The 16,109-nt window shown below is 45.0% G+C and overlaps 2 protein-coding genes across 2 annotated transcripts in view; one reads left to right on the forward strand and one right to left on the reverse strand.

Annotated features, from left to right (window-relative positions):
- Positions 1 to 10,363, forward strand: part of TXNDC11 (thioredoxin domain containing 11) — a 58,136-nt gene extending 47,773 nt beyond the window's left edge. The window contains exons 9-12 of the mRNA XM_016197599.2: positions 728 to 870; positions 1,199 to 1,308; positions 5,186 to 5,266; positions 9,399 to 10,363. Coding sequence (XP_016053085.2) covers positions 728 to 870; positions 1,199 to 1,308; positions 5,186 to 5,266; positions 9,399 to 10,041 — 977 coding nt within the window. The 3' untranslated portion in view covers positions 10,042 to 10,363. The remainder of the gene's footprint in view (positions 1 to 727; positions 871 to 1,198; positions 1,309 to 5,185; positions 5,267 to 9,398) is intronic.
- SNN (stannin) lies at positions 10,084 to 15,355 on the reverse strand. The gene has a single exon (XM_016197601.2). It carries the CDS (start codon positions 13,145 to 13,147, stop codon positions 12,884 to 12,886), a length of 264 nt encoding a protein of 87 aa, XP_016053087.1. The 5' UTR covers positions 13,148 to 15,355; the 3' UTR covers positions 10,084 to 12,883.
- Positions 15,356 to 16,109: the final 754 nt, after the last annotated feature.

Consider the following 16,109-nt stretch of genomic DNA (forward strand, 5'->3'; position numbering starts at 1 on the left):
GCGGGCATGGGGAGAGATGGATGTGAGAGAGACACATTGATTGGTTGCCTCCCACATGCACCCTGACCGGGGCTGGGGATCACATCTGCAACCCAGGTATGTGCCCTTCACAGGGAATCGAACCCTCGACCCTTTAGTCCACAGGCCAGTGCTCTAACCATTGAGTCATACAGGCTAGGGCTATTTATGTGTTTTTTTTAAATGTGCTTTTCTGCAAAGTATAATTGAGTTTATTTTTCTTAACCTTTTAAGAAAGAAATTTGAAGGACTTCATTAAAGGAAACAAAACCCATAGTTCCTTGTCCTCAAATGAATATTAAATACCTAATACATTACAGTAGACTGGTGCAATTACTGCATTTGTAGTTTTACTTAAAGGTCTTAGTATTATAGGTTGAAATCTCTTAAAGGATTGTGGCATGATGATGTTTTATGCAATCTCAGGTGTATATTTGTGGACCAGTCTTGTTGGGAAAAAACGGGATATTGGAGTATCTAACAAGGCATGGGGTTTTGTTATCTAAATTACTGTCTGCTGAGTTAATACCACCAAAGCTAAACCTATTGCCACCCTGGGCAGCTTTGTTCAGGGTGTTGCATGTAGGTGAAGTGTTAAAAATGTGAGTCTGTGACATCATCCCAATTTTTAAAATGTAGAGTTTAAAGTAGGCCAGCTACTCTCCTTGTACTTAGAGAAGAGTTGATCTCATTTTCTCTTTATTTTTAGAGTCTTTTATTCAAAACTTCAGCGTTCTCTACAGTCCCTTGAAAAGGCATCTAATTGGAAGTGACTCTGCCCAATTCCCTTCTCAGCATTTAATCACTGAAGTAACAACTGATACCTTCTGGGAAGTAGTACTTCAAAAGCAGGTACAAAATCACAAGAGAGGCAAAAATCAAGCCATCCTTATTAAAATTATTTCTAAAGCTGTAATTCTTGGGGTGAGCCGTTGTTTTTGATGTACAGAAGATTAACCACATGACAGTTTTATCATAGAATATGTGTGAATTACATGTGGTTTCCAATTGCAAAAGTCCTTAAGAAACCACATAATTGGAAAAATTGAAGATTAATTTTTTTCACTATAATTTATGCACAAGCAGCATTCATGGAATGCCTACTGGGTTCTAAGCAGAGTAAGGGCCTGAGGAGCCCGTTTCCTACGCACCAGTCACAGCCATCTCCCCTTTCCCACAGGATGTTTTGCTGCTTTATTATGCACAGTGGTGTGGCTTCTGTCCATCCCTCAATCACGTCTTCATCCAGCTAGCTCGCCTCCTGCCAGCAGATACATTCACTGTGGCAAGGTAAGGAAGCCTGTTCTGCAGCACCTTGGGCTGTGTTCCTGCCTTCATTCTTCCTTACAGCTTAGCCATATGGTTTCCAAGGGTCTGCTCATTTTCCATTAACTTTGGAGAAGACTTGGTTGAATTTAATTGTCAGCTTAAAGTCATGAGCAAAACCTCATTGAAACCAAAGATTTCCAGAAGAATTCTGAGTGTTTTTCCATGATGTTGAATGTGTTTAGCCCTGATTGAATTCATTGGAGGGTAAGTGCAGTTCTGTGGGAGCAGTGCTGACTTGGTTGCTAGGACAGCCCCCTGGAGAGGCCACCTTCCTGGAACACCAGAGGAAGGGTGCCCTGGAGTTGCATAGCACTAGGGCTTCGGGCCTCTGAAAGGCTAGTCCTTGATGAGTTGCCACCCAGCCCTGGGACCTTGTTTTTCTCCTCATTTGTAAAATTAAAAGGAAAAATTGGTTGATATCCAAGTTCTAGTTTTGTGATTCCGTGGATGCTGTATGTGGGTTCTTCTGTAAACAAAAAATTTTAAATCATTGTTTTGTAAAAATGAGGCTGAAATAAAGAGTTTTGGGATAAGGTAGTAAGCAGTTTTGGGGGGAAATTATTTATATATAAGATACATCTTCTCTCATTCCCCTCCAGATAGGTTAGAATTAAATATAAAATATCAAATCATAGAAGATATAGACTATTGGATTTGCTAGTTCCTTTGAGAGATGGAAACTTTCCAAAGTGAAGCAGTTTAAAAAATAATGAAAGAAAAATGAACAAATTCCACTAGAAAAATGTGCAATGAAAATAGGAAAACAGACTAAAAAAGGGATAATAACTATATTTATGGCATATATATTTCACCTATTATAAATGCTATAAGTGATCATTAGAGCCAAATTTGAGGAGTCACAGTACTGAGAGATTTTTATATGTACATTTTATGACTTAATCCCTAGAACATTCAGTACAGCAGGCATGAGTATCATTCTCTTTTTACTGAGGAGGAACCTAAGGCACAGAAAGATTAGGTAACTTGCTCAGAGTCACACAACCTATAAGTGAGGGACCAGGATTCAGAAACAGGTGTTCATACTCCAGACCCTGAAAAATTAAAATGGTTTAAGAAACTGCTGAGAGTGCCCGGCCGGGTGTGGCTCAGCGGTTGATCCAGGAGATTGCAGTTTGATTCCCGGTCAGCGCACATGCCCAGGTTGAGGGCTCGATCCCCCAGTTGGGGGCATGCAGGAGACAGCCGATCAATGATGATTCATTGTTAATGTTTCTGTCTTTCTCTCCCTCTCTTTCCTCTCTCTGAAATCAATAAAGAGATATTTAAAAATAAAAAATAAATAAACTGCTGAGAGGAAACTGGTCCATATAATGGAATATTATTCAGCCTTAAAATGGAAGGGAATCCTGACACACACTACAACATAAGTGAACCTCAAAGGCATTAATGCTAGGTAAAATAAGACACAAAAGGACAAATACTGTATGGTTCTCGAGGCACCTAGAGTAGTCCAATTCGTAGAGACAAAGTAGAAAGGTGGTTTTCAGAGGTTGAAGGGAGGGTGGAATGGGAAGTTGTTTAATGGGTACAGAGTTTGTTTTGCAAGATGATGGTTGCACAGCAATATGAGTGTACTTAATACCACTGAACTGTACAATTAGAAATGGATAAGATCATAAGTTTCATGTTACGTATATTTTATCATAATAAAACAAATGGTGAGGATGCATGGAGAAACAGCTAAGAGGGATTCTAGTGTGAAGAAAGGACACGAACAGGTTTTTCATGTAAGAGGAGAGAATAAATAAACAAGTGGGGAAATTATAATCTAATAAATGTAAATTAAAACAGTAAGTGTCATTATATATGCTTTTAAGTGACAGTCTTGCTTTGATAAAATAAAGTGAAATTAGCATAGTCAGAGATAGTTAACAGAATAAGTAAATTGGCATAACTCTTTTGAAAAGCATTTTAGCAACACTAAGAAATCAGAAAAATAGTTATACTGTACATTTTTGACCTAGTTAATTTCACTTTGGTGAATTAAGGAAATAAGACTTCCGTAGAAGCATGAGCTAGTCAAGATAACATTATTTATATCCAACAGTAGATTAATGGTTAAGTAAATTATGGTTGGGCATTTGATGGAATTTTTACCCACTCATTAGAACAATGCTTTGCATACAATTAATTGAAAAGAATAGAGTATGAAATATATGATTACTGCTCTTAACAATATATAGGCATCTACACTAAGCCTAAATGAGAGTCCCAGAAAGAAGGCCCTGATTAGCCCTATGGAATTTTGAGTGGATGTTTACAAATGTTTTTCTTTTAATTTTACAGTTTGTTCTTTCTTTGAAGCCAGAATCAGGAGGGGAAAAAGCATGTGATTATAGAATAAAGTATTCAACACCACTTGTTTAAAAAATGGAACGCGAATGTTTTAGGTAGGCAGGGGTGCTGTTTTATTAGTAATGCTGTTTAAAACCATTGTAATTTGGTTATGTCATTTTTTTTTTAACTGGATTTTATCCTTTTGGACAAATGCATGTCACTAATCCCGTCCCTCCAATACTTTCTGAAAATTTCCATCAAGTTAATGAGTCAGAACATTTTCATCTTTTGTATGCACCACTTTAGAGAATAGGGTTGAGTACCCAGCCTTCTGCTGGTTCCCTCCTAGAATGTTCTTTTCTTGCCATCTGAGCAGCCCCTGGGTTGGGGGGGCCTGGTATATGCCCTGCTTATAGACAGCTGCAGGGGCCACCACCTAGTTTAATAGTAATTAAACACAGGTAGGTTGGGTAGTTTAGCACAGATGTCATTTTCTATATTAGAAAGTTAATTTTAAATCTGCTAAGAAAATACACCTTTTGGGGCCTCTGTCCAGATTTGCAAAATACAAAATATAGTATTTCTTTTTTTTTAATCCTCACCTAAGGATACTTTTTCCATTGCTTTTCAGAGAGAGTAAAAGGGAGAGAGAGAGATAGAAACATCGATGTGAGAGAGACACATTGATTGGTTGCCTCCTGCATGTCCCAATCAGGGCTGGAATTGAGCCTGCAGCTTGTGCTCTTGGCCGGAATCGGACCCGGGACCCTTCAGTCCGCAGGCCGACACTCTAACCACTGAGCCAAACTGGCCAGGGCTAGGAGTCCTTTTTTTTGTTAATCCTCATCCCGAGGATATTTTCTCTCTTGATTTTCAGAGAGGGTGGAAGGAACGGAGGAGGAGGAGGAGGAGGGGGAGTAGAGAGAGAGAGAGAGAGAGAGAGAGAGAGAGAGAAAGAAACATTGATGTGAGACAGACGCATCGATTGGTTGCCTCCCACACGCTCCCTGACCAGGGCCAGCAGGGTGGAACCTGCAACCCAGTTACATGCCCTTGACCGGGAATCAAACTTTCGACCCTTTGTTGTACAGGCTGACGCTCTTAACCACTGAGCTACACCAGCCAGGGCAGAGTATAGTATTTCTTTTCAGTTTTCTTACATCTTCAGAGAGGCTTGATGTATTTTCCACAATGATTTCCTTTGTTTTTCCAGAACTAATTCAGGAATTAAAATACTTTCCCAGACCTTGTCAGGTAGGTGGGACTACTCCTGAGGTGTCAGTGAGGCATTTTTGGGGAAGTTAATTTTTACTTTCAGGACACTACATTTTCCACTTAGTAAGTGATGTGGAAAGATTCATGTCCTGGAATTATCAGTGCTTCTTGCATGAGCTGTGCCTAACTTAAACCTGATGGTACACTCACTGAGAAGAGGCTGGTCGCAGAAAATGCTCTAGGATCTTCAGTTATTTGAGAAGGTTCTTTCGGGTTGGAGTTTCTTGGCGAGTCTTTTACTTTTTCTGTTCTTTCCTTTTTCTAGGATTGATGTATCTCAGAATGATCTTCCTTGGGAATTTATGGTTGACCGTCTTCCTACTGTCTTATTTTTTCCCTGTAACAGGTAATGCAGAATTTTTTCAATATTTGGGCAGATGGGATTCTTTTGCTGAAAGTGAAATGGGTTTAAGATATTTCATGGAAGCAAAATGTAAATCATTAGTTATTACTAAACTGCTTTGAATAAAATGTGTTGTTCAAAAAATGTGCCATTAGGGATGAAAGGTGAAACAGTTTTGGTGTCACAGTATCAGCTGTGGTGTTTGGTTTTTTTTTTGAAAGAAGTTTGCCCCTCCCAGAGTGTGTGTTTTACATGAGCAATGATGTCACCATCAGAACTCATCCACTTTCTTGGCCTCATGAGCATACAGTGGATGCCAAGATTGACAGCAAAGAGCTCCTGTGGGGCAAAACAACAGGTATCTGTTGAGCCTTATGGGGTTTCTTGGCCCCGCCTGCCCAAGCTTTCATGTGTGTCATTTCTTGTTGAACCTTGCCCAAAACTAGCTATGCCTCTCGTATGCAAGGGGGAAATAGGGGTCAAGGAGCCTTCCCCCCAAATTTGCAGACTTCTGTGAACATCTGCGACAGGGTTGTCACCTGGATCTCCTCACATTTGTCTGAGTGGTACTCCAAGTTCAGTGATTACTGCAACTACCCTGAAAGACCAGCCAGCAGGGGTGGGACATTAGCATAAGGGATATGACTTGGCAGTTTGCAAATGTGGATTCCGATGTTTTGCTAGAAAAGGAAATTACCTCTTGGCCTTTCAAAGTCGATAAACCAGATGTTCTCTACCTTTTTACAGATTTCCCTTTTGTTTTTAAAAGGATGGGTCCTTGGGAACCCAGTCACATGACTTTGATAATATCTTTACTGGGGAAAAGCATTTGCTGGGCTATTTCAGTGAGGTACCTAACTCACATGTTACATTTACTGTTTTAATTTCCTGTGATCACTTTTACCATTTATTACTGCCATGCTTTTCGTGTTTCGTCAGGAGAGTGCTTCCTTCACACATTCTGAATCATTTCCTTGTTTTTTCCTCTTTATTTCAAAGAATTTTTTCTGGAATACTTCCTGTGGTAGTGGAGTCTTATCAAATCACACACTAAAAAGAGAGCGTGACTCACCCTGTTCTGCTGCTGATTGTGTTGCTGGTGACCTTTTTCTTTCTAAGAAGCTTTAAAGAGCCACACAGTCATGGAATCATGGACAGTAACACTAGCAATTTCATCTGTGTGGGACAGAGGTTGGGCATAAACTTTAATGAAGCATAATTTTGGAATTCCAAACACAGTTTAGAAAAGTATTAAAGTCATAACATCCAGCACTGGACTTTGCATAAAGAAGTTCTCAGCAACTAGAATCCGTGAATATGTATTAAGAAAGACAGGGAAAGACACACAGAGACTTGGTGGTGGGGAGTTGTGTGTTTGGGGGCCCAAGTCTGGCTTGAGTGCCTTTCATTCTAAAGTTGCCTGATATAGTCAACAGGGAGGTGTGATTGTTCTCTAGACCTGAGTTAGGGTTGCTGCAGCCCCTTACTATATTCCTTCAATTGAAAAGTCAAGAAGGTAAATATTGAACATGAAACTGTCCAGTTCTAGTTTAATGGAAAGAGCTTGCTTGATAAACCAAAGCATTACTGCTTTGGAATGGAATTGTTCTTATTTCCTCAAAATAAATGATAGTCAGAAGTGAAGTAAGCTCCTCATAAGCAGGTCCAAAGTGAGTGTTCAGTTTACTCAAAAGGTAAATAGGCAAAGGATATGAGCTGACAGCTCACAAAAGAGGAAATGAAAAATACTGATTGATAACATGGAGTAAGACCTTTCTCATGGTACACATGCTTATGTTATTTTTAATGAAAATATGAACGTGCATGTGTTTTGATAAAATATAAATTTGCACTGGTTAAAATGTGTACATAAGGGAAGAAAAGATGTCAAGTTGTTGACAATGATTATTTTGGAGGAGTGAGGATTACAAGTGATCTGGTGGTGCCTTTGTATGCTTTTTACATCCTTTGCAAATTGTCTACAGTAAGCACATTTTATAACAATAAAAGGAAAATCATATAAAAGAGCTTGTCCTCTGACAGTTTGCAACCTAGGCCACCTCCTGCTCCTGGCTGGTCCAGCCTTCCTGTTCAGGGACATCTTAGAGCCATTCTTCCGTCCACCACTCTGTGTGACATTTCAAAATATAGGTGCTTTATCCCAACCCTGGGTTAGATCAGAAGGGGGTGGAGGGTTTCACTCTAATGTGTCCCCTGGGGAAGGATTGTACTTCTTCAGAGGAACAGGCCTACCCTCCCTCAGTGTGATAGCCCCTTCTTTGGAGTAGATGCCTTATACCCCATTTGTCATTTTTATATTTGGCCTTTTATGTGCCAAAGGTGCATAAACATGCTCCTAGTGAATTTAGAGGAGAGTCAGATAAACAGTGAGACCTTTACCACAACACTTTCAAAGTTTGGAAGCAGTTTGTTGACAGTCTGTGTCCTTGCTACTTCTAAAAAGTTTGGAAGCATTTTAGCGTTATCAGGTAGATTCATGGAGATTGCTCCAGGAACTCTAAAATGACATGCTTAGATATATTGTTTTCTGTCCTGTAACTGTCTCCAGATACATACACAGGTCTCTCAGCAGCTCTTTCCCTAGGGATTAATTCACATTTACTCTCTGCCGTAGGCCAGGTTTGTGCTGCAGAACTTAGCAGCCCCTTCTGCTGCTTGTTCCTTGTCCACAGGGGCCAGGATGGTTTTAGTTGTCTATCGAATGGCTGGGAAGCCCCACGTGAAGAAAGCTTGCATGTTAAGAAAACTGCTTTAAAGGAGGGCATGGTTATATACTTATCCCCAAAATGTCTGAAATTATTCCATTTACCTGGAAGTTTCCATTAATGTTGTATAAAAATGGGGCATATCTGATTTTAATTTCCCTGTGATTTTGGTTTCCAGGTAAAGGACTACCTATTAGTAGAACACCTTTTGTCTTTTGTTAGGTATTTGGCCACTGGCTTTATGTGCAGAGAGGGTGTGCAAGCTTTTATTGAATGGTTTCTGGTTTTATTAAGGAACAATGCGATTTTTTTTTAAGCTAACATTCACTGAGCATTTGGGTAACTCATGTAATCCTTACAGCAGTTCTGTGAAGGAGATGATACTCTTATTACCCCTTTACAGATGAGGGACATAGAGAAGCCACTTGTCTGGGCGCTCCTGACAGTGAGCAGTAGCCCTTTCAGTCAGCCCTGGGCAGTCGACTTCCGGAGGCCCTGCTTTTAACCTCCATTTAATACTCAAAGGCGACGATAACTGTTGTTTGTCTACCTCATACATAAAGCTAGTGGTTGTGATGTATTGTGGCCAGGTTGTGATTACACAGGGAAATGTATCTATGGTAGAAATTTGCTCATCAGACAATTAAATGACAAGTTCTAAAAAGGAATTTTCTACAGACGGACTTGCAGTGAAGCTCTGGGGCAAACCCCCTTTATATGACACCCTCCCTCCTTATCCTGTACTCTCAGGGCCAGGTAGCTTCAGTTCCTCAGTCTCTGAGTTGGTCTGTTTGTCAAAGGTCAGGGCTCCAGTAACACCCTTCCCCATCATGGCAATCAAAATGTCTCCAGATGTTGCCAAATGTGCTTTGGTGGTACAGTCACCCCAAGTTAAGAACTCCTGCCTTAGATGGATAATATGGAATAAAGGCTTGCTGAAGAAACCGGGCTGTTTCAGGTTTTTCCTATTTTACCAAGCACTGTTGATGGCCACAGGAATGATGTGGGTGATAGCCCTGCCCCAGAACATCCTTCCTGACATGCCTCTGGGCCTCTCAGAGCATACAGAGGCCACTCTGCCCATACAGCCCCAGTGTTCTACATCACTGGCTTTAGACTTGGGCCTGGGAGCTCTCGTCTTTCTTGGAAGGTTGTAAATAGAAACTGATCTCTTTGTCACAGACATGTTTGAGATAAGCCACCTTAATTACTGAATGAGCATGTGGCATATCCTCAACTTTGTAGGAAATTTTTTGCCCAGATAACTTTTCCTTGCTAATGTCAGTTAAGTCCAATTCTCAGAATGTCTTCTGTAGGAAATAAATGGTCTGACCTTCAGTAGCAGTCTGGTTTTCGACTAAACATGTTGGTGTGACTCTCATCTTTGACTCCTTTCCCTTTCTCTTCAGAAAGGACCTAAGTGTGAAATACCCTGAAGACCTTCCCATCACCCTTCCAAACCTGCTGAGGTTCATTTTGCATCACTCAGACCCTGCTTCTGTCCCCCAGAACTTGGCTAACCCTCCGACCAAAGAGTGTCTTCAGAGTGAGGCAGTCTTACAGCAGGGGCACATCTCCCATTTGGAGAGAGAGATCCAGAAGCTGAGGGCCGAAATCAGCACCCTGCAGCAAGCACAAATGCAGGTGGAGGCCCAGCTGTCCAGTGCACGCAGGGATGAGCACCGGCTGCTGCAGCAGCAGCAGACCCTAGAGCAGCAGCACAGCTTGCTCCAGCTGCACAGTGAGCAGCTGCAGGCCCTGTATGAGCAGAAGACCAGGGAGCTGGAGGAGGTGGCCCAAAAGCTCCAGGAGCTGGCTGATGCCTCAGAAAACCTGCTCACCGAGAACACGTGGCTCAAGATCCTGGTGGCGACCATGGAGCGGAAACTGGAGGGCAGGGACAGAGATGAAGATCTCACTCCCCCGGAGGAGGTGCACTCTGACTACCCTGAGCCCTCAGGGGCTCCCCAGTTACCTGGCAGCACCCCCCCACCTGCCAATAACAGCTCCCCGCTGGCGGCTGAAAAAAGCAATGAGAATAGGACAGACTAACTTTTTAAATGACATGAAGAAATCAGAGGTGAAAACTGTACATTGGGAATATATTTATGCAAATTTTATTGAAATTTATTGTAAATAAAGATTTTCTCAGTGGTCTAGAAAATCAATGTGAACGTCATTCAACTTTTATTGAACAGGGATGACATCCCTTCCACTTATTGCACAAACTTGGTAACTTTGAGACAAAAACAGTAGCACAGTCCATTTGAAGGTTTATCTGAAAAATCAGTCCATATTTTAGTGGCTCAGTGTCAGAGTTCCCTCCCCATTCTCCTACTGTTGCTTCTGTGATGACATACAGGATGAAATGTTAATTTCTTGACTGACTAGTCAGGAAACTTGAATACAACAGTGGGCTATTCAGAAAGAATTCAATGAGAGGTCATAACTTACTAAGCCAGTTGAGTGTGTGGCTCTGGTGTCTACACTAAAAAAAAGTAGCTATTGATAAATAAGAACAGTGAGAGCTATTATGTGGTGGTTCATCAGTTCTACAGGCACTTTCACTTTCCTCTCAAAGACCCCCAAGAGTGCCCCACCATGCCTGTGACCTTCACCTGGCACTGCCATCTTGCTGATGAGCCAGATTCAAGCTGCAAAGATGTCATCCCTGGCAACCAAGGAGTGGAATAAAGAACTTCCAAAAGTGGAACTAAGGAGAAAGTGACATTTCAGCATTTCAAAACCCAAACTTCACTGGTGCACAGTAAAAACCTCAGGGCAAGTCTGACAGTCACGTGATGGTCTTTTTCAGGGTCAGGATCAGTGACTGAAAATGCAAGTCCCAGGTGCTCCTGGGTTACTAGGGTGAAAGACAGCCTAGGTGTATGCTGCTACTGCAGAAAGTAGAGGTAGAAAGCTTGGAAGTTCTGGAATGCAAGAGGAATGGATCAAACACCTTCCATTTTTTTCATGAGCATCCTTCATTAGAAAGCAAACCTTCTCCCTGATTTTCAAGTTGGCACCTTTGGAACTTGTCTCCTCCTCCCAGCCTGTAGGGCCTCTGCTGGTCTCCAGCCTAATTCTCATGCTTGAGCATCTGGAGCTAGGGCCAAAGACATTTGTTCTTGTCTTTGGCTCAAACTGCCTAACTAGCTACCCTGCTCCCTCCCCCCAAGCTATTACTTAATGTTTGACCCCAATTTAGGCATATACTGCTAAAATAAATGTTCCTTAAGCGCCCTTCTTGGGGTTCTAGAAAGTAGATTAGTTTAACATGCTTTTTAGAGACTTGAATGAGGCCATAGGTAATCCGCCTTCAGCCTGACCCCGAGGCCAGGGCTCTGATGGTGGTGGGAGCTGGTGAGCAAGGCTGAGAGCCCCTGGGAGCTCCATGCCCATGCTGCTAGGCCATTCAAGTGCTAAGGGCCAGTTCACCGAGATTAAGCCAGGGCTGGCCTACAGTTTATTACCCAGAATGCCGATACAAGTCATGGTTTAAGCATGATAGTAAGAATGTGTTTATAGGGGTGGGATTAAAAATCTAAGCAAGTTCACACAAGGGACACCTTAGAGATGGCAGGCTGTGGAGGCGCTGGCCTGATCCAGGAGCCACTAACTCCTTATCTTTTTGAAAACTTAAGTTCAGAACCTGAAACTCCCTCTCCCCCACCCAGTCCCCCCAGGTTCTCACTAAGCACAGGCAGTCAGGGAACATCTGGGGCTCCTGTGTACACATGCACATAAGAAATGTCCTTCTACCGCACTTGGTGTTCTAGTGGAGTCAGGGGACTCTCCTAGGTGATCCACTGAGGAGAGTAAAATCTAGTACCTAGCAGGTGAGTGGTAATTTAAGAAAGGAAACTGATTTGTGAAAAGGGAGGGAGTGGAGGAAAACTCAGTCCCTTCCCCCTCCCCTCCAGTGCAGAAAATATTAAATACAACAACAAATAAAAACCACAATTTTTTTCTCCTGGGCCAATGGGTTTCAGATAAAAGTAGCCACTGCCTGCTCTGGGAAGCCTGCACTCACTAATGCGGGGGGAGGGGGGGGTGTAACTGGACATGGATGGGGACAGGGAGTGCTCGGCATGCTCAAGACCATAGGGGCAAGAAACTGCTCTGCCACTAGGATGCCTGGTAGCCCTCAGGACATGTGCCCTGACTTGTCCTTCACTGGCTCCCAAGCAGCTGCAGTAGCTTCCTTGCAATATCAACAGGAACTGGTATTTAACAGCCGGTCCTACCTAGAGAAAGAGCCGGTGGTATGGTTCTTCCATCCATTGCTAACCAAGCAGAAATCACCACAACACCCCAACCTGTCAGCTCCGAAACTTAAAACTGACATGTCACATCCTCTACATACACACACACATATATATATTAGAGGCCCCTGCCAAGTGCAACTTGGGCCTTACATGTCTAAGACCCTCCCCCACAGCCTTGATTTAGCTTATCATTAGTAGGGTCAGTCCCATGTAAGCTATCTGATATTTTTAAAAATCAGCAAAAAAGGTTTAAACACGTGCTTCTGGGGCCTATTTACAGTTCACAGGTTTATGAGTTCACGCGTTACAGTAGTAGCTCCATCAAAAACAGGCTCAGCTAAACATTCAAGTAACAAAAGCGCTATGGGGCCTTGAACCCCAGCAAGGTTAGGTCTGCCCACTGCCTGCAATGGGCAGCCCCACCAGGAGGCAGAGGGGATGCCCAGGGCCACCAAGTCCTGGCTTGGGACAGCTGGGACCCCAGGAGTCAGTGCATGCGATAAAAGCCTGGCAAGGCCATGCCAGCAAGTGTCAACCCCTCCTCTCAGTGGCAGCATGTCTGTGGTTTCCCTCTCACGTGCCTCTCAGCTGCCTGCAAATAGGCTCAGGAGCCTCTGCGTCCCAGCTCAGCCGTGTACTTCTGGGCCGTTGGGGGTCAGCTTGGCCTTCCTCTCCACACACGGTCCCTTGGCTGAGTACTGCACCAGCAGAAAGGGCTCCTTGGTCTCGCCATCCCCCACGATGCTCTCCTCGTCCTCTGACTGGCTGATGCGCTGCAGCCGCAGGTAGCACCAGCAGCCTAGGATCAAGGCCCCCAGGGCAGCGATGGCAATGAGGATGACAATGACTGTGACCACACCAGTGGTGGGGCTGTGGTCCATAATAGACATGGTCAGTGCTGGGGAAGGCTTCCTCAGCGGGAAGGTCTTGGGGGTGACCGGCTCAGTGAGGCTGGAACTCAGGCTGGACACAAGAGCCCTGAAAGACAGAGAGACATGAGGCTACACTGGGGACTCTGCAAGGCACTCCAACAGCTGATGAGCTCACCTTGGCTCTTCCATAGGGTCTAACTGTAATCAGTTCTGAAGCCTGACCATCCCGCCCTCATCCTAATGAAAACATGCTGGTTGGCTTTTACTGTTTCTTTGTGATATTACCAGCCTTCTCCTCACTCACCCTGGCCAACTTCCATTCACTATCTTCAGTGCTTCTGCTACCAGACAGGCAGCCACCCTGGCCCAGCCACAGAGCCTGAGGTGTGGGGGAGAAGGGAATCTACAACCTGTGAACTGCACTGCAGCCCAGGCTCAAAAGATGGTCTAAGATGAATGTTCTAGAAGCCCAGCACCACTGGGTGTTCATAACAATTCAGGGACTGAAAGCCAGTGCTTCATCATGGCCAGAGATGAGGGACTTGACAGCAGGGAAGTGAACAGCCCCTCATGAACAGGTGACCAAGTCTTCTGAACACCTGTGAAAGTGTGCAGGAGATGACAGCCTTTGCCCATAGGGGAACTGCAGCCTCCTGGTAAGAGTTCTGGTCCACCACGCCATCTGAGAGGGAAGTGAGGGAGCAAAGTCCTGGAAGATGGAGGCACTCAAGACAGACCACCCTGCCCTACCCAAGCTCAGCGTCTGGTGCAGGAGCGAGACTGCAAACAGGTCAATACACCAAACACATGTCACTACAAATGCGGAAATACCATGCCAAGATGATAGGGGACCAGGTCCCACGATGCTAGACTGGGTGGGGCAGGACATACTTAGGGAGGCAACGCTGATGCTAAGATGTACAGGAAAAGCCAGCCCTTGGAGAACAGGATCTGCTAAGGCTCTGAAGTCAAGAAAGGGCCTGCAGGCAAGTGCAAGGAGCTGAGGGCGCTGGTCACTGAAGCTGGAGCATCAGCTGGTGTGGGTGAAGGTGGAAGGGGATGTTATTATTGCTGGACCACGATTTCCTGGCCTCCAAACCTCAGACAACTCCACCTCATTGAGGCCCGTAAATGGGGCTGGTGAGGGACAAAGGAGAGCGCAGCTGTGGGAAGTGCAGAAGACTCACTGTACGTGAGGCCAGCAACAGCCCACTAAGACTGGGAGTGCTAAAGCTAGCAGGCTCCCCTGGGTCCCAAGACCCTGTACTTTATTTCTCACATCTCACCATAAGCAGAGCAAATAACAGTAACTAACACCAGGTGGTGTGGTTATGAGGATGTGGAAAAGCACCAAGTCGGCACTCAGTGAGAGCAAGCTGTTCCAATTCGTTTTTTTGAGAAGACTGACAGTGTTGGAAGGGAAAGTTTTTCCCGCCCAATAGGATGGAACCTGCCATCCTTGAGCAATAACAGCCTTAATTAGAAATAATTTTTATCCACACTAGGAAGTCCCTCCCTCACCCAAGGCCAGGTCTACCTGAAGGTCAACACTTTGGAGTCTGTCTGGGGACCAGGCCCTGGGAAAACTCTACAAACCCCTGAGTTCCACCTGCCACAATGCCCACATTTGCAGAAGGATCCTGGGCAATAGGCGGGTGATATCCCTGGAGTCTGCCCCCTTCTTACCACCTCCAGGGTTAAGCCACTGTTACCACTCAACAGGCTCCCGGCTCCCTGATCTACCATGTGGGCCCACTGCAGCCAGTGCCCTTGTCACCCAGAGGAAAAGCCCACAAGTCCTTACAGTGACCTACAGAACCTGGCATGATGCATCCACAAGCCTTGCTGCCCAGGCCAGTACCTGTGCCCAAATGCTCTGCTCTCCTTGCCCTTGTTCAGTGGTTCTCAGCGGGGCATTGTGTCCCCCAGGAGACATTTGGCAATATCTGGAGATATTTTTGGTTGGCAAAACTGGTGTGTGTGGGGGGATACTGGTACTGAGTGGATAGAAAGCAGGGATGCTGCTCAAGATCCCATAGAGCATGGGACAGTCCCCCCACCCCAACAAAGATCAACAGTGTGGAGGTTGAAACACCCTGAAAAAGTTAACTCCAGCTCAGGCAGGGAAGCCTCCTGACCCCCCAGTCTAGGAGGGTCTCTTGGTTCTGCAACTATACTCATTTCCTCCCTCCAGGGCACTAGCCTCAGCTTGCAACCCTGCTTTTGTAATATAGCCATCTGGTTAGCGCCCACCTCCCCTATCAGGCTGTGTGCTCCATGAGTGGTCCTGCACATCCCCATGCCCCAGTGCACAAGTCATCCTGGCTCTCCCCTCCACGATCAGGGCTGCTGTATCCTCCCACAAACCTGTTCAGCCTGTCTTCTCAGCCCTCTAGATGGGACAGGTGACTCCTGTCCCTGCCCAAGCCTGACTTCCATTTTCTCTTCCTGCTGAGAAGACCACCTACCTGCCTTGTCCCTCCCCACCTCCCTCTCTCCAGTGGACCTTTCCGGTGCAGTGCTTGCTGAGGTGCCTGCCCTCCCACTGTGCTCATGGACAGCAAGGGAATTCAGTATCAATTCAGAAGGGGAAGTCTGTGTGTGTTTGGGGAGTGGGGGTGGTTTGGGAAATCAAACAATGACAGCAAGATCTGGAGATGGGGGACCCCAGGGGCCAAACCCACTGAAGCCAGTGGTCCCAAACTAATGAGGAAACCGAGGCAGAGGCAGCCCTCCAACTCAGAGGGACTCTCTGAGCGGTGTGGAAACCTCAAAAGACACTACCAAGTGTCTGCTGCCCCTGACCAGGCAAGGAGTGGGCACAGCCCAGTCTGGGCCCCTCACCCCCATGAGCACAGAACCAGGTGACCAGGCCATAGTCACGCCTGGCCTATGCTCCCTTGGCCCTCCCCTGAGTGCATTTGTTTGTTCCTTCATTCACTCAGCAAGTATTTCCTTGAGAACTCCTTTTAAAAAATCT

The sequence above is a fragment of the Miniopterus natalensis genome, chromosome 3 (genome assembly GCF_054644295.1).
Source record: "Miniopterus natalensis isolate mMinNat1 chromosome 3, mMinNat1.hap1, whole genome shotgun sequence".
Classification (NCBI taxonomy): domain Eukaryota; kingdom Metazoa; phylum Chordata; class Mammalia; order Chiroptera; family Miniopteridae; genus Miniopterus; species Miniopterus natalensis.

Excerpts from the sequence above, each read along its gene's own strand:
- SNN (XM_016197601.2), bottom strand. The coding sequence starts at position 13,147 with ATGTCTATTATGGACCACAGCCCCACCACTGGTGTGGTCACAGTCATT.